General features: G+C 46.5%; 1 protein-coding gene across 4 annotated transcripts in view; it reads right to left on the bottom strand.

The window, feature by feature from the left end:
* Positions 1-733: 733 nt before the first annotated feature.
* The window catches only part of RELL1 (RELT like 1), a 74,276-nt gene continuing 50,592 nt past the window's right edge, over positions 734-24,417 (bottom strand). For 2 of the 4 annotated variants that reach the window (XM_081097698.1, XM_081097701.1), the window contains exons 5-7: positions 21,636-21,872; positions 18,727-18,865; positions 2,020-4,007 (exon numbers count right to left, since the gene is read on the bottom strand). In XM_081097698.1, the coding sequence (XP_080953824.1) occupies positions 18,730-18,865; positions 21,636-21,872 (373 nt within the window). In that variant the 3' untranslated portion in view covers positions 2,020-4,007; positions 18,727-18,729. Of the gene's footprint in view, positions 1,475-2,019; positions 4,008-15,338; positions 15,719-18,726; positions 18,866-21,635; positions 21,873-24,417 lie in introns of those variants that run through there. The other 2 variants (XM_081097699.1, XM_081097700.1) reach the window with 2 other exon arrangements.

Below are 24,417 nucleotides of genomic sequence, written 5' to 3'. Positions count from 1 at the left end.
CTGATATTTCCAGTGCCCATCTGGCACCATACATGGTGATGGCAGTATTATTAACTACATTCCTACTCTGTGCTTTACAAGGTACTTTTTCACCCCTCAAAACATGGGCCCTCCCCTCTTCCGTGGATCCTGTGTGAACCTCAGGGTTCAGCTTGAGAGCAAGAAGTTGCTGACTCAGCTCTACTCTCGGCTAAAGCTGTGTGTGTGCTGGGCCACTTCGCAGGCCATCTGGCCCCCCGCGGCGGGACAGATGCACACAGACCGTCTCTGAGTGGCACGCATGGCTGAGCCGGGGGGCCATGCGGCTCGCTGTGGGCACCGTCACTATGCACTCATGTTTCTGATCTTTAAAAACCCCGTGAGGTAGGTCATCATACAGACGAGGAACGTGCGGCTCCGAAAGGTAAAGTAATTTTCCCAGTATCACACAGCAGTGAGTGGCAGCGCCGCTGTTCAACTCAAAAGCAAAGGCCGGGCTACTTGCTGAAGATCACACTGCTTCCCGCAGTCACAGCACTTCCGGCACAGGCTTCAGGGCGTGGGCTGCCTCCAACACGCGGCTCAGTCATTTCCACCGGGTCCCAGCTCACACCTGCAGGACGCCGCTGCCAGGGAGGAAACGGGGCTTTCTGCTGAGAAAGGCTGAAACTGCCAGGGTCAGAAAGCGGGGCAGGGAAACCGCAAACTTGAATTTTTACTTCCATAAAGTAGTTAAGGATAGTCTTTCATTTTTAAAGGTAGACTTTTATTTATTTACTCAGCAAATAACCATGAGTCCTTTCTGAGCTCCAGTTGAAGACACAGCACAACAAATGGCCACGAAGCCATGCAGTTCTTGCATTTGGCCAGCAGAGGGCGCGCCTGCTCTGCAAGGCCGACGACCTCCCGCCTGACACCATCTGAATAGGATGGAGTGGACAGCGACCCCAGCTGGGCCGCCACAGAGTGCGGGACACAAAGAAGTCCCAGGTGTCCTTACAACTGCTTGGAGCTACAATGAGGGAACACCCAGGGGGGTCTGAGAACAGTCCTGAAGAACAGTCCCGGGAAGGTGAGGAATGAACAAAGGAAGCCCTGGGTAGAACCAACCTGCCCCACAGACAAAAGGGTGAAGAGGACCCAGGACCTGAAAATGACCTCGGGTGCAAAACAGAGACCCCTTTGACCACAGCTGAGCCCTCGGCAACCAGAGCTGGATTGTGGGACCCCACTTCCTGGCCCCGACACCCCTGCCCTCAGTGGGAGGGAAGGCAGGTTCCTCCATGTTAGGGCTGTATTAGGGTGGAGGGAGCCTACATATCACCATGGACTTGAGAAGGAAGGGCAGGAGCATCCCCGGCCGTGGACAGTCGCCCTGGCAAATTCACCCAGGCCCTGTGCGTGTTGGGCGAGCTGCACTCATGGTTCAGGTGGGCATTGCAGGGCTGGCGTTCTGTCTCCACGTGGGACCACTGCTCACCTGCTCCCTGACAAGCTGAGGAAGACAGAAGAGAACAGTGACCATCCCCCACCCTCTGCATTACACCTGTGCTGGAGATGTCAAAAGGCTGATTGAGTGAAACTCGTCCCCCCAAGTGGCCCTTTTTGATTCATGTTCACGTGAGGATATTTTTTCCATTCCTTCTGAGACAGAGTGGAAAGGAGGAAGGGAGAGGAAGAGAGGAGAGAGGAACATCGCTGAGACAGACACATCGATTGGTTGCCTCTAGCACATGCTCCATCTGGGGCCCGGGATCGAACCTGCATCCCAGGTACGTGCCCTTGACTGGGAATTGAACCCACGGCCCTTCGGTGAGCAGGCCAATGCTTTAACCACTGCTCACCGGCCAGAGCTATCTCCAAATTTAGAAAATCATTATGGCGGGGGTGAGGAATGGTGTTACCATGGCGGGTAAATCCAATGAGGAAGGCCAGCCAAATGAGACGCAAGAAATTAGGCACTGTTATATTAAGCTCCATAAAGTACACACCCACATTGTACTTAAGGCGCCAACAATCGGATCACTCAAAAGCAGCACACTGTATTTAACATTTTTATTTTTAACTCTGCTTTGGTAGTACAAAAGTCGTAGAAGTACAAACCAGACAGTTAAAAATACACTTGACACTCATAAGGGTGAAAATTTTCCTTTACAAATTTTTACATCGAGGTGGCGGCCAACCCACTCATTTACACCAGCAGTCAGTCCATCATCGTTAGTGTTGTGCACGGTCAGTCTGTGCGGACCCCCGTCCCTTGCGGGAGGACAGCACAGGCCTGTAAACATCACTCGCTTTGGGAACACTCAGGAGCTCTTATTAGATCATAGAAACCAGTAAAAAGCTTATGTGTTGAAAATATTGAATGCTTAACTTTTGGCATATTTTGCAGACAGATAAAAACTGCTCAAGTATTAGAAAATATTTAAAATGTACTGTTGGTATAAATACAATCATCTTAAATATTTTTGAGTATTCTCCTGCCTGTTGTATTGCTATTATATAAAAAGTGCTCTGACCTGAATAAAGTTAAAAAATAATTAAAGCTGAAGAATATCTTACATATTATCCCTCACCATTCTGAGAGTGTATTCTTCAAACAAACAAAAAATGATGTTTTCTTAAAAAAAAAAAAAAAGCTAAAACTATTGGTCTAGTTCACACATATTTACTAATTCACATCCCCAAAATTCCTATCTTGCTACTTTTTGGACCTCAGTGAAATTTCCTCCACACTGACTTCCTCTAGTCCACTGTGTAGATGTATGTGTACACGTATGCCTTTTAATCAGTTGTCAGTAAAAATTCACATGAAATTGAACCTACCATTCATTTAAAAGGTTAGAAGCTTTAGTCTGATGCCAGAAACAGAATGGAATGAGCTTATTTACAGCAAATACTTTAAATACATTTTAATGGAAATCACCTCCTGGGAGTCAAGTGAGAAATGTGCTTTCTCCCTCTGAAATAGAGCAAGCACCCAGCGGCCCTGGGAGCTCTCCCTGGAAGTGGACCCTCCCAGGCTTTGGCCCAGACCTACCACAAATTCACTGTCTTGGCCTCTGAGCTCTTCCAGGTGTTTCATAAACCCTACGGCAAAGAAAAAAGCAGGGTTTCCAAGCCCAAAGGGGAAAAACCACCACGACTCTTTGAAATAACGAGCATTAGTTACGAGATGGAACCAGCAATGCACTAGAGAAAACGGCCGGGGGAAAGCAGCCGTCTGGCATGAGAAGCGGAGATTTTTCCTTTTATTTGAACTTGGGTTGTCAAAACAAGAATTTTTTTTGTTTTTGTGACTTTAAACCACTTTCCCCTTTATTGAATAAACCAAGTAAGACTTGTTTAGCTCACGTTAAAATAAAAACAAACACAAAACTTCCCAATATTTTATAAGTGACCTAAGAGCGGCATGATGTAGCAGGAGTCAGCACTGAATTCTCGGTCTCAGCATCCAGCGTCTGACGCCAGGGCCTCTTGGGGATCCATTTCTCAGGGCCAACTAGGTTATCCTCAGGGACCTTTCACTACCAGAGCCGTCTTTATCTTCTGCAGCAGTTAAACTGTAAGAGAATCTTCTTACGACCAGTAGTAACATAGAAGTAAGGGTTGGGGGAACAGAAGTACATGCGTGCGCACACGCGCACACACACACACACACACACACACAGAGCATCAGCTCAGACTGTGCACGAATACGTCCACTGTACAGAGTGATCATACTGGAAAAAACTGTGGTGTATACACCATGGGGTGGTGGCTAAAGGCAGTTGGGGAGATAAAAAATGAGCTCTTTTCTTCCCTGGAAATGTGATAATTTTCTCATGAGACTTTTTTAAATCAAAACTTGTTTCAACGCCAACTGAATTCTGTCTTCAGCAGAACAACAATATCCCCTTTTTGGCTTTCTTCCATATGCCTGCAGATTCCACGATAGAAATCGTACAAAAGATTAAAAACATTCCTTGGGCACAACTTCGTATCGTGTAAGTTTTCAGTCTCTTAGAACTCTTCAAATAGAGTCATTCCTAAAAGAGAAATCAAGAAAGGTAAAGCTTTGTAGAAGGCAAGCGTAATATCACAGACTAACCTGCCTGAAGACTTAAACACACAGAGACACTGTAACCCACTCGCCCCTTCCCACGGCATTCCTCCCGCCGGCACACTTCTGGAATTCCGCCTGAAGAAAGGTAAGCACCGCCAGTTCAAAAGGGCCTCACTGAAAGGTTTCCTAAATGAAGAGAGAGGAACTCGAGAGCCACAGGGGACGAAGGCTACCGGTCTGGCCTACGGTGAGTCCTAAGGCGAGCCTCCCCCCTGAGCCGGGTGCCACTTCCTGGGACCCGCCCGCTAACTCCTCAGCCACACCTGCCACGTGACCGTGCTCAGCACAGGGAGCCTCGGATTTCAGGTGAGTGTCTTTCCCAGGCCTCACCACAGAGTTAACTCCGAGTCCCTCTTGAGTACGCAGGCCGCTTGGCTGGATCGCTGGCAAGAAACCCTGCTCAACCCTAGGTCTGCCCTGAACCTCGAGGGCTCTGTAGTGTATTAAGTTCTTCTAAAATAGAAAATAGAAAAAAATGGTCCTAAAAGAAAAAGAAGAGATAATTTTCCCAGTAAAACTTCAAACTGGACCATTGGTAGTCAACTATTTTTATGTCTCCTTTTATCATCTGCTCCCTTAGACCTAGACTTTTTTGCATCAAGGAAAACAAGGTCAAGGGTGAGGGATGTCAGGGCTAGAATATAATGTTTCATCACAGTAAGAGTTTTCATTCCCAAGTAGGACAACCTCCCATTTCTAGTTCTTTGCACAGATTTGACCAACTTTAAGGGGGTGGGTGAGCAAGACAGAGGGCTGGGCTAGGAACATGGGTCTATGTGAAGCCAGACCCCATGACTAGCTGTGGACCTGCAGCACCCCCTCGTGGGGCAAAGGGGTCTGACAGAGGTGATATAAGTATATGCTTAACACAGAGCCAAGCAGTCAGCACATGCCCCAGGGCGAGTTCTCTGGATCATGGCCACCGTCACACTGCCTCTGGGACGGGTTAAAGTTGCACTGTACACAATGTCTTTGAGAGAAGAAGGGAAATACGAATTGCTGCTCAACGTCCTCATACAAGGAACTAAGCAAATAAAAACGAGGGAGAGGGCAGATAACCTTTGTAAAAGCTCTATTACAAGCTGCTCAGCACTGACTCGCCATCCTGAACGCTCTCTCTCTCTCTCTCTCTCTCTGCAAACACACACAGATTATCAGGCAGCACGTGACCAGCACAGAGCTCTCAATTCCCAGCTAAATCCCTGTCTGACCAGGACGACACCCCAGGGGAAAGAAGACACTGCGTGCTCTGTGGCTTATAAAGTTCCAGCTGTGGCCTTACGCTGGGGCTGTGTCACATGCATGTCTAGTGTTAAATTCCTTCTTGTTTCACGCTACAGTTGTGAATATATCCATATTAATAAACAAACACAGGCTTTAAAGCGGCATTTCTTTACCACAGCACATTCCTGTTCAAAGGTGCCTTCCACAGGGTCTCAGAGCAGTCAGAACCATGACTAGGCTGATGTAAACGCGGGGAAGGCCAGCAGCCGTGGACAGGAGGGAGGACAATCGCTCCACCCACCATTGTGCACCTTTCCCATCAGGGGACTCCGCCATATTTAACAAGCCGGACCCCCTCCTTTTGGTGATTACAGTCTCATATGAGTGAACACTCAAGCTGGAAGCAATTAAGCACAACTTCCTTATATTGGAAAGACAATGCATAAACCCAAGTGTGACCATTTCCCCCGTGAAGACTGATGGGCAGAAATGTAGAACCTCAAAGAGTGATCTGCCCATCAGGTGTGTCTCAGTGGTTGAGCGTCAACTTATGAACCAGGTCAGGGTTGATTCCAGTCAGGGCACATGCCCGGCTGCAGGCTCGATCTCCAGTAGGGGGCGTGCAGGAGGCAGCCACACGATGATTCTCTCTCATCATTGATGTTTCTATCTTTCCCTCCCTTTCTCTCTCTGAAATCAATTACACACACACACACACACACACACACACACACACACACATATATATATTTATTTTTTCTTAAAAAAAATTTAAAGACTAATCTGGAAAGAATAAAGAGGTCACTTTTTTTTCTTTAAAGTTGATTGCTTGCTACACAAGTCTAATTATAAAGATAAAGCGATGATTCCACCAAAGCCACATATATAGTAGTCGCCCCTTATCCACAGAGCAATACGTTCCAGGACCCTCAGTGGGTGCCTGAAACCACAGAGTACTGAACCTATATACATCTATGTGTTTCCCCTATGCACATCCCTATGATAAAGTTTCATCTGGAAATGAGGCACAGGAAGAGGAGTAAGGTTTACCTGAACACAAGCTCTGCGATACCGTGACAGTCCCTCTGGTAACGGAGATGACTGCCGAGTGACTAACGGGCGGGGTGCGGAATACGCTGGGCAGAGGGATGATTCACATCCCGGGCAGAACAGCGCAGGACGGCACGAGATTTCATCATGCTAAGGAGACAGACTCTCACTTCAAAAGTAAAGATTCAGATAAGGGAGAGGGAACTTCTGTACCTTTTTGATTAAGACATATATTTCCCTTGTTAAAAAGGATTCTCTAGAAAAAAGGATCTGGTCCCTTTAAAATGACAAAAGTGTTTGAAGACGCTAGAAACGTAAGTACTAAGCCCTCGAAGGGCAGGTGTGAAGGAAGGAAAGTACCACCTGGTCCGCAGCCACAGGAGCTGGCATTCGCAGCTGCTCCCTGTGCCTGGCAGGGCCCTGCTAAGCCCCCGGGGAAGCCCCCGGGGACTCAGTGACAATCTGTCCAATGATTGCAGGAGTCAGTGTCACTGCCATTCTCCTAGGAGGAAACCGAGGCTCACGGGCTCCCAGCATGCCCGAGGCCACACACACTAATGTTACAGTCACCCCACACCGGGCGGCCACACCAGGCACCACAGACACCCAAGGCGTCTCCGAGATCTGCTGGGGCCCTCCCCTCTCCGCCCCCACCTGTGGGGCAACAGGAAGGAAAGCAGGACCTGGAACAGCCAGCAGGGCCCGCCCTGGGGAGTCATCGTGGCTCTACAGCAACAGGTAAATGATGCTAGAAACCTGCACCTCCCAGGCACCCCGTTCAAAAGTGCAGCTGTACGGCAGTGAAGAGATACAGGCCTACAGAACCACTTAGCTGGCTGGAGGATTTGCTAGAACACTTTTAAATACATAAATGGGGAAAGTTATTTATAGAAACAGCTAAAATTGCAGCAGTAATATTCACGCTCAAGTCCTATAGCTACAGGATGCGATCTCTCACCAGTAACCTGTCACCTGCAAGATCGAACTCCTCAGTGCCAGGCTCTGGTCAGCAGCAGGGTGAGGTGCTGGCCGTCTCTCGTGGAAAGCACTGGCCGCGGGCCCGCCGGCTCTCCCCGCAGTGCCGCCTGCACGGACCGCCATTTGCCGGGTGGAGAGCAACCGGAGACACCAGAAGGCACAGTGGGTGTCTGCCGTCCTTTCAGTCTTGCTCTGCTCTAAACTTTGCGGTAAGTTTTATAAATTTATATTCACACCTCTGTAGTTTAGTAAAGGCTCCATGTTTACTTATTTATTTTTTAAATATATTTTTATTGATTTCAGAGAGGAAGGGAAAGGGAGAAAACGATAGAAACATCAATGATGAGAGAGAATCACTGATTGGCTGCCTCCTGCGTATTCCCCCACTGGGAATGGAGCCCACAACCCAGATGTGCGCTGACCAGGAGTCGAACCATGACCTCCTGGTTCATAGGTGGATGCTCAACCACTGAACCACACCGGCCAGGCTCCATGTTTATTTAGAAAGTACAATAGATCCATGCTAACCTAGGTTAACATGTTAAGAGCCCAGCCCGTTTTGTCTTCCGGACGAAAAGTATAGTGTCAGTCACCAGTGACTGACGTGGGGCTTGTCGTGTTAATCCGTGCAGTCTCTTTAAGTCAGCGCTCTCAGAATGATCAGTAGCACATACTTTAGAACTGGCTCAAACATTAAAAACTGCAGATTCTGCAGGTTGCTAATGTCACATTGCTAGTGTTAACGTTCCTCTTCCCCAACAGAAAAGCAAAAGGTGATCTCATTTCAGTTTGTATTTATTTATTAGTAAGATAGGGCATTTTTCATGGTTAATGAACACTGCATCTTCTGTGTATTGTAAGGATTCTGCACTTAATTCCAACGTATGTGTGTGTGTGCATATGTGTGTGTGTGTGACTGAGAGTGGAGGGGGGACACACAGGAAAATTCCAACCCTCCAGTCACATGGGTTACCTAGGGGCTTTACAAAGTGACCTCAGTCACACAACAAAAGACTTCTTTGGCCTTCACCACTTAGAAATATCAAGGTTTTCCTTAGCTCTGTGCCAGAACTGGGTATGAAGACCAAATACATATTCTTATTATAAATCACATCACAGGCTGCCATATCACAGCCCCTACTTCAGTAAGGAGTTTAATACTTAAAAATTGAGTTTTTTTTAAATATCAATAGTTAGCACCTTTTTATATATGTGGGTCAATCCAGGAAAAATAAAATGTTTATAGGTATTTCTTTCATTTTAAATGGAAATAGCTTTTTAAAGTAGTATACGATGCCTGGCCGTGTGGCTCAGTGTCTTGGAGTATCGTTCTATGCACTGGAAGGTCGCAGGTTCCATTCCCAGTCAGGGCACATACCCAGGCTGAGGATTCTATGCCCGGTTGGGGTGCATATGGGAGTCAATGGGTCAATGTTTCCCTCTCCCTCTCCCTTCCTCTCTAAAATCAATAAAAATACACCTTTGGGCGAGGATTAAGAGAAAAAAAAGGAAACAGCATAGGGATAAAATGTATATCTCTGCAAATTATATTGCCTTCTTCACTGAGTAATGCCGGTGAGATGCCACACTCCGTTAGCTTAGAGTCTCCGACGTTAGACTTGGATCTCACTAGGAAGCCTGAAGGTTGCTCTTTACGGAGTCAGGTCCTCACAGCAACTTAAATGTGTTCAGATTTAGCAAAAATGGGCTGCCCAAGTGACAGTAAGTGAATACAGTGATTTACCAGCCCTGCGACAGTGAGAGTCAGAGCACTTCGTTCCAAGTAAAATGTGATTGACATGAAAAATGGTGCTGTATCTGGGAAAACAAGGATTCGCCTAGGAAATATTTAAATGCAGTTCTGCAGTATTAGTCTCAACACAACTATGATTCAATGCCCTTCATTCCCGGTCAAGGGCACATACCTGGGTTGCAGGCTCAATCCCAGGCCCCAGTTGGGGCGTATGCAGGAGGCAATGTCTCTCTCTCCATAGATGCAGGTAGAAAAGCTTATTATTCTGAATAGTACCAGGTCTTGCTAATGAGGAAGGCAAACAAGTTAGACATTAGCTTGTGAGCTTGAGTTCCGCTGACCGGCCATCAGAGCCTCTAACTGATCATCAAATGAATAGCCTACATACACCTCATAGGTTATGTCCAACCTGGCCTCTCTGAGTCACAGAAAAATTAAGAAATATTTTTAAAATTAACTTTATACGGTTATTTGCTAAGTGTATAGTAGGGCTTGATATAATACAGTAGTAACATCTAGCATTTGCCTACTTAGCACTGAGTGCCACGCACAGCATCCCTAAGAGGTGGGCGATATCATCATCAGCCCACTTTTCAGATGGAGAAGCTGAGGCACGAGAGGCTGAGTTACTGTCCGGAATTACACAGCTGAAAAGTGACTGGGGCACAGAAAGCCTGTCCCATGGAGGCACTACAGCAAGCATGTCAAACTCGCCGCATGCTTTCTCCTGGAGAAAGCAGGTACTGCTCTTTAGTTAAACTACTTAATGTGAGTAAAGATCAAAGCCTCAAGTTACAAATTAATAAAAATAAAGACCCTGTTTGTAGCTATTAATTCCCTCTTCTTTCTCATCCTGGGCAAAACTGTCCCCCGAGAGCACTTCATTCTCTGCCTCCCTGGCGCCCCTCAGGTCCGCCTCTGGGTCCCGCAAAGTCTCCGTGAGTGCCCAGTTCTGCAGTTCCTATGGTGAAAAGGGCAGAGGCCATGGCCCCTCTTTCTTAAGTTGTGGTCAAATGACAGGGCCCCTGAGGGAGAAGAGAAAAGCTCCCTGAGGGGTCAGGGGTTCAATCTCTGGTCAACAACAGGGAGGGCCTGCAGCAGCCCCTGTGGGAGGTGTGTGTGGAGAGAAGATGGCTGGCTTTGGTGGCAATTCAAAACAAAACCAAAGGCTCTGGTTCCCATGTTGTCTCAGTTCTGGGAATGCTGACAAATATGTTTCAGCCTCTTCTGTACACAGAACAAGGCTGTGGAAGAATAACTTAGAATACCATAGCGATGACAGCAAAGTATGTTTTTAGGTCCACCCAAAACGGCATTAAGTGTTTTGGAGCTATTTCCAACAACAAGGAACAAACAGGGCACAGAACTTTTCAAATGCATCCAGCATTTTCACTGTTCGTAACTCAAGCAATGGGGGAGGAGTACAAATCCAACAGTCATCAGCTCCAACCGAAAGGGGAAGTGCATCCACACACATGCTGTACAAGCATGTGTCCGTGCTCAGAGTAACCCTGGAAGGGACCAAGGACGCCGGCATCTGCAGGCCCCTCTTGGAAAGGGGCCTGGGAGTGATATGCGTGCTGGGGGGAAGGGGTGGAGAATGGGTGAAGGCTTACACTTTTTAAGACTTTCAATTACTGTGTGCATGTTCAACATCCAACACTTTGGAGGCAGTGAAGGGACTAAACCACCAGGGAGGCCCAGTCCAGGCTCTGGAATTCATGATCAGCATGACCTTGAACAACATACATAACCTCCTAGGGCAGTGATGGCGAACCTTTGGAGCTCGGCGTGCCAGCATTTTGAAAAACCCTAACTCTGGTGCCGTGTCACATATAGAAATTTTGTGATATTTGCAACCATAGTAAAACAAAGATGCATATTTTTGATATTTATTTTATATATTTAAATGCCATTTAACAAAGAAAAATCAACCAAAAAAATGAGTTCGAGTGTCACCTCTGGCACGCGTGTCATAGGTTTGCCATCACTGTCCTAGAGCCTCCCTACTCTAAAACGAGGGAGCCGGGAAATAGGGAGAAAATTCTACTATTAATACCAGAACAGAAACTCCATGAGAACATGGCCCTTGTCTGCCACAATGCCGCATCCCTAAGGCCAGGCACAGTGCCTGGCACAAAGTAGGGGTTCAACAAATACTTTTAATCGATATAATTATGCCTGAATTGACCTGAACTAGCAATCATAGCTCCTTTGAGTTCATGTCTATGATCTTAGTCTACCTGTAAGAAAAGAGAACCGTGCGCAAACCAGACCTGGTCCAGGCACAGCTCCAACAGTCAAACAGCATCAGAAGGTCCCCACAGGAGCCCAAAGGAGGCCCTGCCTGGTGACAGATGATCCTGCCAAAATGATCACTAATGTAATCAACTGGGCTAAGTTGGGCAAGGAGTTTCTCCACTTGTTGGAGAAAGCAAAGCTCCCCTGAACTTCAAAGTCACTGAGCATGTTGGCTCCCAAGTATGGATTTCTCCCCATCCAAGCCCTCTCACTGCCTAGCCCGGGATCTGGGAAAAGTGAATCTTTCTGAGCCCATTCCTCATGTGTAATGTGGAGAGATCATCACCCATCACTCATAAGGGTGCAGCTTCTTTTTGTAAATGTATGTATCATTGTCCCCTTGAAGACCAATGAATTGAATGAAGTAGCTTCCATTAAACCTGAGATCCTTTTGCTTTTTAAAAAATATGTATTTTACCATGAAAAAATTATATGCGATGGAGAAGAATTATTAGTGATATCTGAGGTTTCTCACCATCCTCTCCTTCCCTGGGGAGTTAACCAAAAATGCCCGACAGCAAATAAAGCAACACAGCGTCGGGGAGGCTCCACGGGTCCCTCCACCACACTCCCCCAAAGGAAGGGGGAAAGCTTGCCTTTCCCTCCTTGTTAGAGGAGCAAGTGAAGGCACCAAAGGTCAAGACAGCTGACCTTGTGATTGGCCACCGTGCTCAGGAGCGGAGGGAGCTGCAGCAGAGTGGCCCAGGTGCAGAGCCGCCCAGGTGCAGGGCGGCCCAGGTGCAGGGCGGCCCAGGTGCAGAGCCGCCCAGGTGCAGAGCTTCCCGGTCCTCGGGACCACCCTCTGATCTTTATAATAAGAGGAACATAAGTCAGCCAAACTTTTCCATTGCCTTGTAACTAATTCTCATTCCACCTCCAGGAAGAGAGGGATGGTTATTTCCAAGGCACTCTTAACACAAGCAAGACAGTGGCCCCAATCCTAACGAATTTGCCTAATTTCTATTCTGAGATGTCATAAGAGTCCAGAGCTCTAATGTTCATAAGAAAAAAAGGGGGATTCACAGAACCTACAGCTGATGCTTGAGGAAGCGGTTAATCACTAAGGCACCAAGAATGGGATGAAAAGTATTGATAATAGTAAATATTTAGTAAATACTAATGCTAAGGACTGATTTAAGAACTCTCCACATACATTTTGACATTTAAATCCAACAACAAACCCATTTTAAAAATGAAGAGCCTGAGGCTTGGAAAGGTTAATTTGTTTAAAATCATTGGTAGTTAGTAGCAGTTACAGTTAAATCTAAGCATGGATTAAGAAGTACAAATTGGTTGTTACAAAATAATCATGGGGATGTAAAGTACAGCATAAGGAATATAGTCAATAATGTAATAACTAGGCATGGTGTGGGATTTATTGGGGGGAATCACTAAGTTATATAATATCTGATCACTGGGGTGTACCTGAAACTAATATAATAATGTATGTCAACAGTAATTAAAAATAAAAAAATGATTTAAAATAATAACAACAAAAATATCTCAGCAAAAATGTCTAAACCTAAGAAGCTTAAAACTCAGCTTTTAATCACTAAAATTTACTTAAATTAAAATAGAAGAATTTCAATATGATTTAAGATAAAGAGATGTCTACTACTGTAACTTTTTTGTTAAAAAAAAATACTATCTAAACTTTCAAAATCAACGTTTGCAATAAGATCCTACCATAAAATGGGAAAAAAGAGTATAAACTTCAAAAATGTGCAATACAGAATGCTTACAACAGTGTCAGTTTTTCTATAAAGTCAATTTCAGCACATGCTTATATGTCTAAATGTTGTTGTTTTTAAATCCTCACCCAAGGACATGTTTTTATTTTTATTATTTTAAGAAAGAAAGGAAGAGGGAGAGAGAGGGAAACATCAATTGGTTGCCTACTGTACTTGCCCTTACAGGGGATCAAACAGGCAACTTAGGTATGTGCCCTGACGGGGAATCGAACCTGCGATGCTTCAGCGCCACGGGACAACACTCAACCAATGGAGCCACCCGGCCAGGGCAAGACAGTGTCACCGTTAAGAAGTGGAGACCAGTGATAACGAAGACCAGGTAGTGGCGTCTGCAGCCTGAAATCAATTCGATTTATGCAACTTCGAAGAACAAAAGCGTATTCTTCTAAGAAGAAATCAAAACACATTTTCTGTGGAAAAAAGAAACCACTCTAACGGCATTGCCAAAATAAACCAGGCAGGGGCAAGTCCGATCTCTGCTGCACAGGCCAAGGAGACCGGGCGGAAAGAATCAACTGATTTTGTTTTTTAAGAAGAGAAGGAAAGAGAGAAATCCTGCCCCAGTCTTGATAACGTTCTGTTAAGAATAATAAGTCTGGTTTCTAGTACCAGCCACCTAATTAAAAAATATATATATATAAAGAAACCTAACTGATGAATAGACATATTTTGAATATTTGAATCAATTCTACACTAAAACAGGCACAACAGTAAAATGATTTGGCCAAAAATCCAAACTGAAACAAAAACATTTTTCAGGGAAAAGAAAACCTCTAAACACTGTATTAAATTGCACAAAAAAACACGTCATCCTCCTGTCTTATTATATTAGTCATAGTTTAGAGCACATCTTTCAATTCAGTCCAGAGCCAGAGGTTTGGGCCCAGGAAGAAAAGTTTCAGGATCTTGCCTCTTGGAAAATAAAGTTGTTAAATATGCTAAACACTCTTTCTGAGGATGAGAAATATAAAAACCAGCAAGAAAACTTTCAGTGAACACATACATTTTTTTAAAGGTCAGTGAATATTCCCTGCGCTCCTTGTTTAGAGTCCACTCTCTGCTGGGTCCTCAGACACGATCAGTCACCAGGTCCCAGCCCCAGCAGACCCCACCCTCAGGCCCTGCTGAGCTGAGAAGTGTAGGCCTCCAGGCCAGGCTGCCTGGGTTGGACTCTAAACTCCCCACATGCTTGCTGGGAACTCCTATTCTATGAATCATGAGCATTCATAGTATTCTCTCTACTTCTGAGTTTGTATGATAACTTCCATAATAAAATGTTTAATTTTAATTTCAAAATGAATTACCAGTGGAGGGCTAGGAAAACGCATTCTCTTCTTGAATCATTCCTGAGCTGATTTGGAGGGTGCAACACACTATGACTAAGGTCTACTGAGAGCCAACTGCATGCCAGACACTCTGTTGGCACTTGCCTTAGTCAGTAAATGTAATATCCTATTCACATCAAGGGAGCAGGGAACAGGCAGTCAAGTACAGTTTCCTAGTGGGGAAGCCAGGACGTGAGCATCTGTCTTCTGATCAGATTCAATGCTCTCTCACAAAATCCTGTGGATGGTTCTGTGCTTTGCAGGGAAATCACATTTAAACCAGTTAAATGAGGCCAGGATGTCAGATGATTAGATCAAATTCCTATGGTCAGGTACATGTGGACTAAGAAAACCGGCTGAGCAATCCTAATTCTTTTAATCTCCCTAAATCTCCAGGTCCTCTCTCCAGGCAGCAGGCCAGGACACCCTGGCAAGGCTCTAATCAGGCTGAGCCTGGCACTTCCTGCCTGAAGGCGAGCTGTGCCTTCTTCCACATGGTCTGCTCCTTCTCTCCACACACTGTCATTTGCAGACGCACTAAACCCAAGCTCACTTTACAGCTAAGCTGGCTGGGCCTTCCTCACCCAGACTTGCAGGGCCAGACGCTTCTCTTCCCGGCCAGATGCTTCTCTCCCCAGCCAGACGGGCCCCCACAACTAATCAGAATGCTTCTCTAATTTACCGGAGTCACTTAGGATTCCAATCCCAACATTTAAGGTCCCATCTACCGTCTGCTGTCTGTCCAATAAAACTGTCTGCAACGCTGGACATGTTCTGTCTGCATTGCCCAATATGGCACACCCTAATTTTTTTTCCAAATAGTTTTTATTGATTTGAGAGAGAGAGGAAGGGAGAAAGAGAAACATCGATGTGAAAGAGAAACTTTTAATTTCTCGCACTAGAAAGCCTATGCCTACAGAATTCAGGAGTGCATTCTTCCAGAGTACTCCCAGACCATGCCCAACCCCTTGGACCTGGGAGATTATCAAAAGCCACTTCTTCCCCCAACTCAGGAACACCAGAAGTGCAGGAACAAATACTAATCAGCGGCACTGACTGAGATTTCCATGCGACGGGCCCTGGGCCTCAAGTTATTTCACAGAAATCCCACTGCCGCCCTCGGAGCAGGTGACACTATTTCCATTTTCCAGTGAAGAAAGTGAGGCATGAAAAGCCAAAGAACCAAACCCTGGCAGGGTAGCTCAGCAGGTTAGAACATCGCCCCAGTATGCCAAGGTTACGGGCTGGACACCTGCACAGGACACATATAAGAGACAACCAGTGAATACATGAACAAGTGGAACAATAAATCGATGTCTCTCTTTCTCTCTCTCTCTAAAATCAATCGATCAATAAATAAATTAATTATTTTTAAAAAGCCCAAGCACCTTGCCCAGGTCCCGGTGCTGGAGAGTGGCAAATTGGGATCTGAGCCTGGCCGCCTGATCCGGGGCTCAGGTTCCACCTTGCTATTTCCCAGGGCCTCCAGAGACCCCAGCAGTCTACTGCCCACGCCCGCCCTCCCCTCCCTTTGCCTTCATGTCCAGGCTCTCATCAGAGCTCTGGGACCACGATTGCTCCCGAGTCCCTTCTACACTAATAAAAGAGAAACATGGTAATTGGCGTACGACCGCTACCCTTTTCATTGGCTAATCAGCGAGATATGCAAATTAACTGTCAGCCAAGATGGCGGCCGGCAGCCAGGCAGCTTGAAACTAACATGAGGCTTGCTTGCCTCAGTGACAGAGGATTGTTGGAGCAACGGCTATAGGCCTCTGAGCGGGCAGTTTAAGAAACACTGTAACAAATACCACCTGGACTTCAGCCAGCAGATTCGCAACATTGTAAGCAAAGGCCAGAAACCTACTTTCAGCCGAGGAGGCAGGCCTAAGAGCTGGAGCCAAGCCTCAAGGTAAAGCTGGCCCAGAATAAAAAAAAAAAAAAGAAAAAAAGGAGCGGTTGGGAACTTCAGTCATTCCCAGCCTGAAAACAGCCTTCAGCCCCTCACCCAGACTGGCCAGGCACCCCAGTGGGGACCCCCACCCTGATCCAGGACACCCTTCAGGGCAAACCAGCCAGCCCCATCCATGCACCAGGCCTCTACCCTATATAGTAAAAGGGTAATATGCCTCCCAGCACCGGGATCAGTGTGACAGGGGGCAGCGCCCAAACCCCCTGATCGCCCTGCGGCTCTGTGTGTGACAGGGGCCGGGGCCCCAACCCCCTGAGCAGCCCTGCTCAGCCTGATAGGGGGGAGCTCCCCAACCCTCCCCCCCCCCACGGGCCCTGCTCTGTGTGTGATGGGGTAGAGCCATAACCTCTCCATTGGCCCTGCCCTGAGTGTGAGAGTGGCGGCGCCCCAACCCCCTGATTGGCCCTGCTCTGTGGGTGATAGAGGGCGGTGCCCCAACCCCCTGATGGGCCCTGCTCTGTGTGTGACGGGGGCAGCGCCCCAACCCCCTGATTGGCCCTGCTCTGTGCGTGACAGGGGGTGGGGCCGCAACCTCCCCATCGACCCTGCCTTGAGTGTGACAGGGGACGGTGCCCCAACCCCCCAATTGGCCCTACCCTGAGCGTGACTGAGGGTGGCATCACAACCTCCCAATCCGCCCTGCTCTGTGCATGACGGGGCGGCGCCCCAACTCCCCAATCAGCCCTGCTCTGAGCCCGACCAGGGGCTGCACCTAGGCATTGGGCCTGCCCTCTGCCACCCGGGAGCAGACCTAAGCCAGCAGGGCGTTATCTCCCGAGGGGTCCCAGACTGGGAGAGGGCACAGGCCAGGCTGAGGGACCCCCCTCCCCCCCGAGTGCACAAATTTTTGTGCACCGAGCCTCTAGTTTATGTATAATAAGAAACATGAAAAGAATGAATGCTATTCAAGCCAGAACAGAAAGGAGTAAGATAAAACCTAAGCCAGTATCAAATTAATAGGGGCTTCTTTTTTTTAAAGCAATAATGTATCTTCCAAAATTAAAACTGCCAAACAAGAAGCTTTTACTTTTGCTTTGAAATATTTGGTGGAATGAGTAATATCCCTATTGGGAGTGTTTTAAAATGATGGTACATTGAAGAAAACTGGGTTCCAATTCAATTAATGGAAGAAGCTTGCTCTAGCCTTTTACAAACCACGGTTTACCTAGACATGATGACAAGGTTACATTTCATTTGGCCTGCATGGTTTTTTAAAAGAAATTTAATATGCTGCTAATGTTTAAAAACCTGCGGTGATTTCACATTTAAAAAGCCTAGACTTCACTCTTTTTTTGCATAAGATCTAGCAACATTAAGTGATGTCTGGCAATGCAAACCAATAAATGGCTTATGTGATTTCTGGTTTGCCACAATCCCCACCACTCCACATTGCCTTTTTATCATGTAGGCCAAGCTCCAGGAGGCACCCAAGTTTGGGGCCTCATTATAGGAATCTAAGGACACAAGTGATCACATTCAGTCCTCTCCAGTCCGACCAGTTGCAGGAAAGCATTCTCATTTCCCTGCCAAGTCATTCCTATCCTCCCCCACACCTTAGAGAGGCTCCCAGTACCCCACCCCCACCAAGCACTGCCCCACCCCCAATGCCACCAAAACTACATTCACCTACAGGTGGACACACCAATATCTGCCACGGGAGGATATGGACAGGGAGGCGTGGACTTTGGCCATTGGGCAGCAGCTCCACCACCTCCTCACCCAGCTTCCCAAAGACGGGCCCAGAGCCCAGCTCTACAGAGGACCTCAGCCCCTCCATGGACATCCACACAGGGACTGCCTGGTCACCATGGAGCCTCTGGCCACAACAGACTGATGACATCCAGAACCAAACCCTGGCAAAGAACCAAACCCTGGCAGGGTAGCTCAGCAATGGCAACCCTGATTGGCCATCAGTGAGATGGCTGAGATGGGATGGAGGAAGATTTGTAAATAAAATGTCCTCGTCTCCATGACTACCAAATGATCATTCTCCATCTCTACCTGTATGTTTTTGTATCAGTATAAATGAAAACATAGTGAAAATAGCAAATAAAATAAAATAATAAAGTTAATATTTTTTCCCTTTCCCTACTCCATTTTCAGGATGCATATCACGGATCCTAGCCCATCCCCTAGGGAATTACACTTCACCTTCTATAGAGAGGAGTATCTAAAGATACTATTGGAATTCTGTAAGGAAAATTTGTCTCTTCTATTTACTTATTTATTGCATTATTTACATCAGTAAAACACACACACACACACACACACACACAACTACAACTCACCTGCTACTCTGTGCCTCTCCGTTCTCTCTTCTGAGGGGTCACAGGCACCTCCCCATTGACGCTCTCAGTCCCACTGACCGACATCAAACTTCTCCGCTCCTTCTGATTGGACTTGTGTTCCACCTTCGTAACTCTAAACCTGAGGGGCAGAGAGGGTATGTTTGCTCTTCCAGGAAACACGAATGATGAGTGAATCAAAAACCACCCACCTAGAGGATCCCAAATGAACTCAGCCAAAAGTCAGGACAGCAACAGAAGACACCTCAGTCAACAGTAAATCCCCCTGTCCCTGCCCAACGTCCCAGTTTATTTTCACTCAGCACATCACAGACTATGCTGGGCACTTCACAGAGCATGGAAAATGCATTACAGACGCAGTACCCAAATATTACTCAGCCTCTGAGTTGTGGTTTCTAACGAAGACATGGGCTTTAACATCTGGCTGGAGAAAAACATAACCAGTTTTCAAATTAGACTAATGTAATGACGTAACCAAAACATTCAACCAGAAACTGCCTTAGTCAAAGATACATTTGTCAGAGGGTCAGCTCTCCACACACACACACACACACACACACACACAGCCATCAAAGGCCCAACTATGTATTTTATCAGTATCAGTTGGTAATAGGGTTATTGTGCCTAGTTTTCGTCTTTTTTTTAAAAAAGCAAATTTGGATTAATTTTCATTAAGGCTTATGGAAAAAAAATTAAGAAAATTAAAGAAGAGATTTTTCATCAAGATTAAGAAGTTAAAGAAATTTACTCAATTTGACTGTTTTTCCATTTCTAGTCTATTGTCATGAAATCCCTAAGGTCTTTCTCATAATAACTTCTCTCTAGTTCTTGCCTTAAGTTCCCTTAAAAGTATCTTGAATAAACTCTTCTTTGTCCAAAATGAGATCACCACCATCAGGAGGAGAGGCTGAGGAAGTGAAGGGGGACAGGGGAAGGTGTCACCAGAACTCTGTTCCGTCGCACTGTAACACGCTAAGTAACCCATGCTGACGTCCCTAGCATTCTGCATCCCAGAAGGAGACTTGCACTGGGGGCATTTAATTGAATCAGAGTTGAAAATTTCAGCAGATTTTCCTTTAAAGCAAACAACATTCGCTTTATCCAAACAAGCTACAGGTTCTGGTCGCATTCCACATTCATAAACTCCCATGACTCTGCTTCTTAATAAAGCAGCGTGGTCATGGGTTGCACTGTTTTGCTGGAAGTGGCAGAGAGCCCAGCAGTCTACCCCTCATTGCTGGTGCAACACATGATGAAATTCAATTGAATTAAACAAACAGTAATAACAGCCAACATTTCTTGGGTGCATTGTAAGTGCCAAAAACGGGCCTAAAACTTCTACATGAATCATCCTATTTCGTCTCACAACAACCCAATGAGGTGAGTGTTACTGTCATTCCCAATTTATTAAGGGGGAAATGAGGCACAGAGAGAAGCAAGCGCTTTTATGTTGTGGTACCGAGACTCAAACAAGGGAGATACAATGCGTCCAGGCTACGCCTCCCAGTCTGTCAGTACAGAAAGAAGGATCATAGATGCCCTACTGTCAATTTTGCTCGGTGCCTGCGGGGCCTGGTCCAGCACACACGCTCTTAACCGATGTGGCAGTAGCAGTGCAATTCCCGCAGGAGACTCAAAACCAAAACCGCAGACACCGCGAAAATGCTCTACACATAGTCAAGCTGTTCATCACTTGAAATGCAAGATCCACATCACGTATGAGTCACAGGTAAATGGTACTTTAGGGCTCGGGTGAGGTGAGCGCAAAGAAAACAGTCTCAGGAATGCACAGGGAGCCGACGTGTGGACCCCTGGCCTGGCCGGGAGGTGTGGCCGAGTGCCTGAGCTCTAGACAGTGGAATGCGAGTGGAGGAAATGTGCCATTTCCAGGCCCATCTCACTGACACCTCTTAGGAGCGGTCCTCCGGCACTTCCTCCTCCTGCTAGCGAGCCTGGCAGAGCGCCGATGGAGAAGCTGGGGGCTCTGGGTGACTGCTTGAAGAGCCACCCACCGACCTTTCCATCTCCACACAGGAAACAGAAACTTCTATTCTGCAAGTAGTTCGGATTGGGCTTTTTTCCCCCCATCACCATTTATCCCCTCTCGCCCTCTTCCACCTCTACCCGGCAGTCACCACACTGTTTCCATGTCCATGGGTTCTCTTTTTTATTACAGCAAGTGTGTGTGTCAACTTTACATGACAACTTGACTGGGTAAAACCGTTATCTCTTGGTGTGTCTGGGAGGGTGTTTCCGAACATGTTAGCATTTGCATTTGTAGTCTGAGGGAGGATCACCCTCCCCAGTGTGGGTGGGCATCGACCAATCCCTTGAGGACTTGAATACAACACAAAGGCAGCGGGAGGCTGAATTTGCTCTTTTTGCTGGAGCTGGGCCAGGTGTCTCTCCTAACCTCGACATCAGCCTACTGGTCCCCAGGCCTTCAGGCTGGGATCGGGCCTACACCATCGGCTCCCCTGGCCCTCGGGCCTTTAGCCTTGGACTGAACTACACCACCAGCTTTCCTGGGTCTCCAGCTCTCAGCCAGCAGCTCAAGGGACTTCTTGGCCTCTATAACCACATGAGCCAATTCCTATACTAAATCTCCACTTATTTCTATTTATATCTATCTTCTTGGTTTTGCTTCTCTGAAGAACCCTAATACAGCAAGTAATTAGTTTTTTAGCTCAATTAATACAGCTGACATCTGATCTAGCAATAGCCGCCTCTTAGGATTCCTCTGCTGTTGGAAAAATATAGAACTCACACCTGAAAACTCCTAAAAAGTCCAGAGACCTGACTCGATCCAGGCTAAGGAGAACAGTTCAGTACAGATCCGCACAGCACAGCAACCATGTTACACACACCCAAAGCCTCCACAGGAATCTCACCTGCCCACAGAGAGGACCGTGACCTCCCCTTGGCGCCTCGGGCGGCCTTCTTTGGACTTGTTGGTCGGTTTTATGAAGTGCCACCTCTTGTGTCTGCACCGCTGACACACATCTCTCTCGACAGCACCGCCCACTGTGTGCAGATGGTGGCCACAGATGTGCTTCCCTGGCGTGCCACCTGGTGACAAGGGCCCGGGGCTCACGGGCGGGCTCCCAGGAGTGCTGGGGGTCACGGGGCTAAGATGGGAAGGAAACAAAAAGGTAGAAATGGTTACTCAAAAGAAACACCAGCTAAGGCAGTGGTTCCCAACCTTCTGGCCCTTTAAATACAGTTCTTCATGTTGTGACCCAACCCTAAAATTATTTTCGTTGCTACTTCATAACTGTAATGTTGCTACTGTTATGAATCGTAATGTAAATATCTGATATGCAGGATGGTCTTAGGCGACCCCTGTGAAAGGGTCGTTCGACCGCCAAAGGGGCCGTGACCCACAGGTTGAGAAACGCTGAGCTAAGGCAATCTCTCCCCCTGCTACATAAGAAGCAGGTTTGAATCAAAAGAAAAAAAAATGCCTCTTCCTATTAAACAAATGAGCTTTGTGTACTAGTCTTAGGCAGTAAATTCCTCTTAGGACTATGCAATGACAGCTCATTTTAAATAGCAATAATGTGATTTATCACTTCAAGAATGGAATTAAACACTGCTTCCAACGATGATGCACTGTTTGTCTTTGAAGTATTAGATTTCATTCTAAACAACTGATCTCCATTCTCATGTGATCATACCAATTTCTCACACAGAGCAAAGTGCCTGACTAGATTTCTAAGCAATGAGATGCCCTGGAGGATTGATAAACTTAAATTCCAACCAAATTACCTAATGACTTAAGACAGAATATTTGACCCAATTGACTATTTTATCAAAAAAAGAAACTTTTGCCCGACCGGTTTGACTCAGTGGATAGAGCGTCGGCCTGCGAACTAAAGGGTCCCAGGTTCGATTCCGGTCAAGGGTATGTACGTTGGTTGCGGGCATATACCCAGTAGGGAGTGTGCAGGAGGCAGCTGATCGATGTTTCTCTCTCATTGATGTTTCTAACTCTCTATCTCTCTCCCTTCCTCTCTGTAAAAAATCAATAAAATATATTTTAAAAAAAAAAAGAAAAAAGAAACTTTTATCCCTGGCTAGTGTGGTTTAGTTGGTTTAGTTGATTGGAGCATCATTCCATACACCGAAGGGTCGCAGGTTCAGTTCCCAGTTGGGACATATAACTAGGTTGTGGGTCCAGTCCCTGGTTGGGACACACAGGAGAGAGGCAATTGATTTTTCTCTCACATCGATGTTTCTCTCTTTTTCTCCCTCCCTTACCCTCTCTCTAAGAAAAAAATTAGAATCCTCGGGAGAAGAAAAAGAAAGCTTTTAGGTCGAGATATCAAAAGTGATGCCCCAAAGAAATGCTGGAGTCGATAACAGTAATAAAAATAGCCTACATATAACCTAGGCATTTGATATATATTCATTTAACTCATCTTTACAGACCTTATGAAGTAGGTATCAATTTCCTCATTAAAAATTTTTGAGACTCAGGAAAGCTTAATAAATTACCCAAGGTCACACAGCTGTAAGTGATGGATTTGAGGTCCAAATCTAGGAAGTCTAATTCTAGAAACCATGATCTTAATCATCCCATGGTGCTTCAGAAACAGGGAGATCTGAAGGGAGGGAGGGAGATCACCCAAAATATCAAAAAGCAGAGGTATTGCCTAGCTGATTTGGCTCAGTGGATAGAGCGTAGGCCTGTAGACTGAAGGGTCCCGGGTTCAATTCCAGTCAAGGGCACGTGCCTGGGTTGCAATCAATGATTCTCTCTCATCATTGATGTTTCTATCTCCCTCTCCCTTCCCCTCTGAAAAACAAACAAACAAACAGAAGTATGCAGGCCAGGGATTTGCTCCTTTCAAAAGGCACATGGCAGGGCTCTGGTCCACTCAAAAAGGAGGAATTAAAACAGGACAGGCAAGCCTGACAGGGAACCAGCCCTCTGACCTGGTGGAAGTAGATACAGGTGGGGCGATCCGTCACAGCAGAGCCTGACACCTAAGGCTGTGTCAGAGCCCCAAGGCACCTGGAAGTCTGCGACTGCACACACCAGCCTTTATGCTGCTGAAACAGCCAGCTTGCACATTTAGAAGTGTGGCCCTGGGTTGAAAAGGCCACAAATATCACAGACGCCAATAGCTTCCTGGTGCTCTTCAGGGATGCTCTTTATATGGTAAACAAACAAACAAAAACAACAACTACGCAGCAGCAGCTTTCTGGGGCAAAACAATGTTAAAGTAACACCACATAGTAGAAGGCTGAATTCAAAAGTTGAACAACATCCATTCACAAACATTTATCAAGTGCCCGCTGTGTATAAAGCCCAGTGAAGGCACCATGTGATGCCCACAGATACCAGAGGCAAAGATCCCATGCACTAACTGGGTCCTAACACCAGGCGTCTGTGCTCAGGGCTGGAACTCGGGAAAAATCACAGCTCATGTCTCTGGGAACGACACCACCAGAACTTTCTAAGCTGACCTTCCTGCACCCAGTTACCTCGTAAAAGTGCAAAGCTAACATGGCCAGTTTGACAAGCATGTATTAAATATTTAAAATATGCTGGATGTGCCCTGCCAGTGTGGCTCAGTTGGTTGGGTATTACCCCCATGCACCAAAAGGTTATTGGTAAGATTCCCCGTCAGGGCACATGCCCGGGTTGTGGCCTTGATCCCCAGGTAG

The sequence above is a fragment of the Myotis nattereri genome (genome assembly GCF_964212035.1).
Source record: "Myotis nattereri genome assembly, chromosome: 1".
NCBI lineage: Eukaryota > Metazoa > Chordata > Mammalia > Chiroptera > Vespertilionidae > Myotis > Myotis nattereri.
This window is presented reverse-complemented; position numbering and strand designations above follow the sequence as displayed.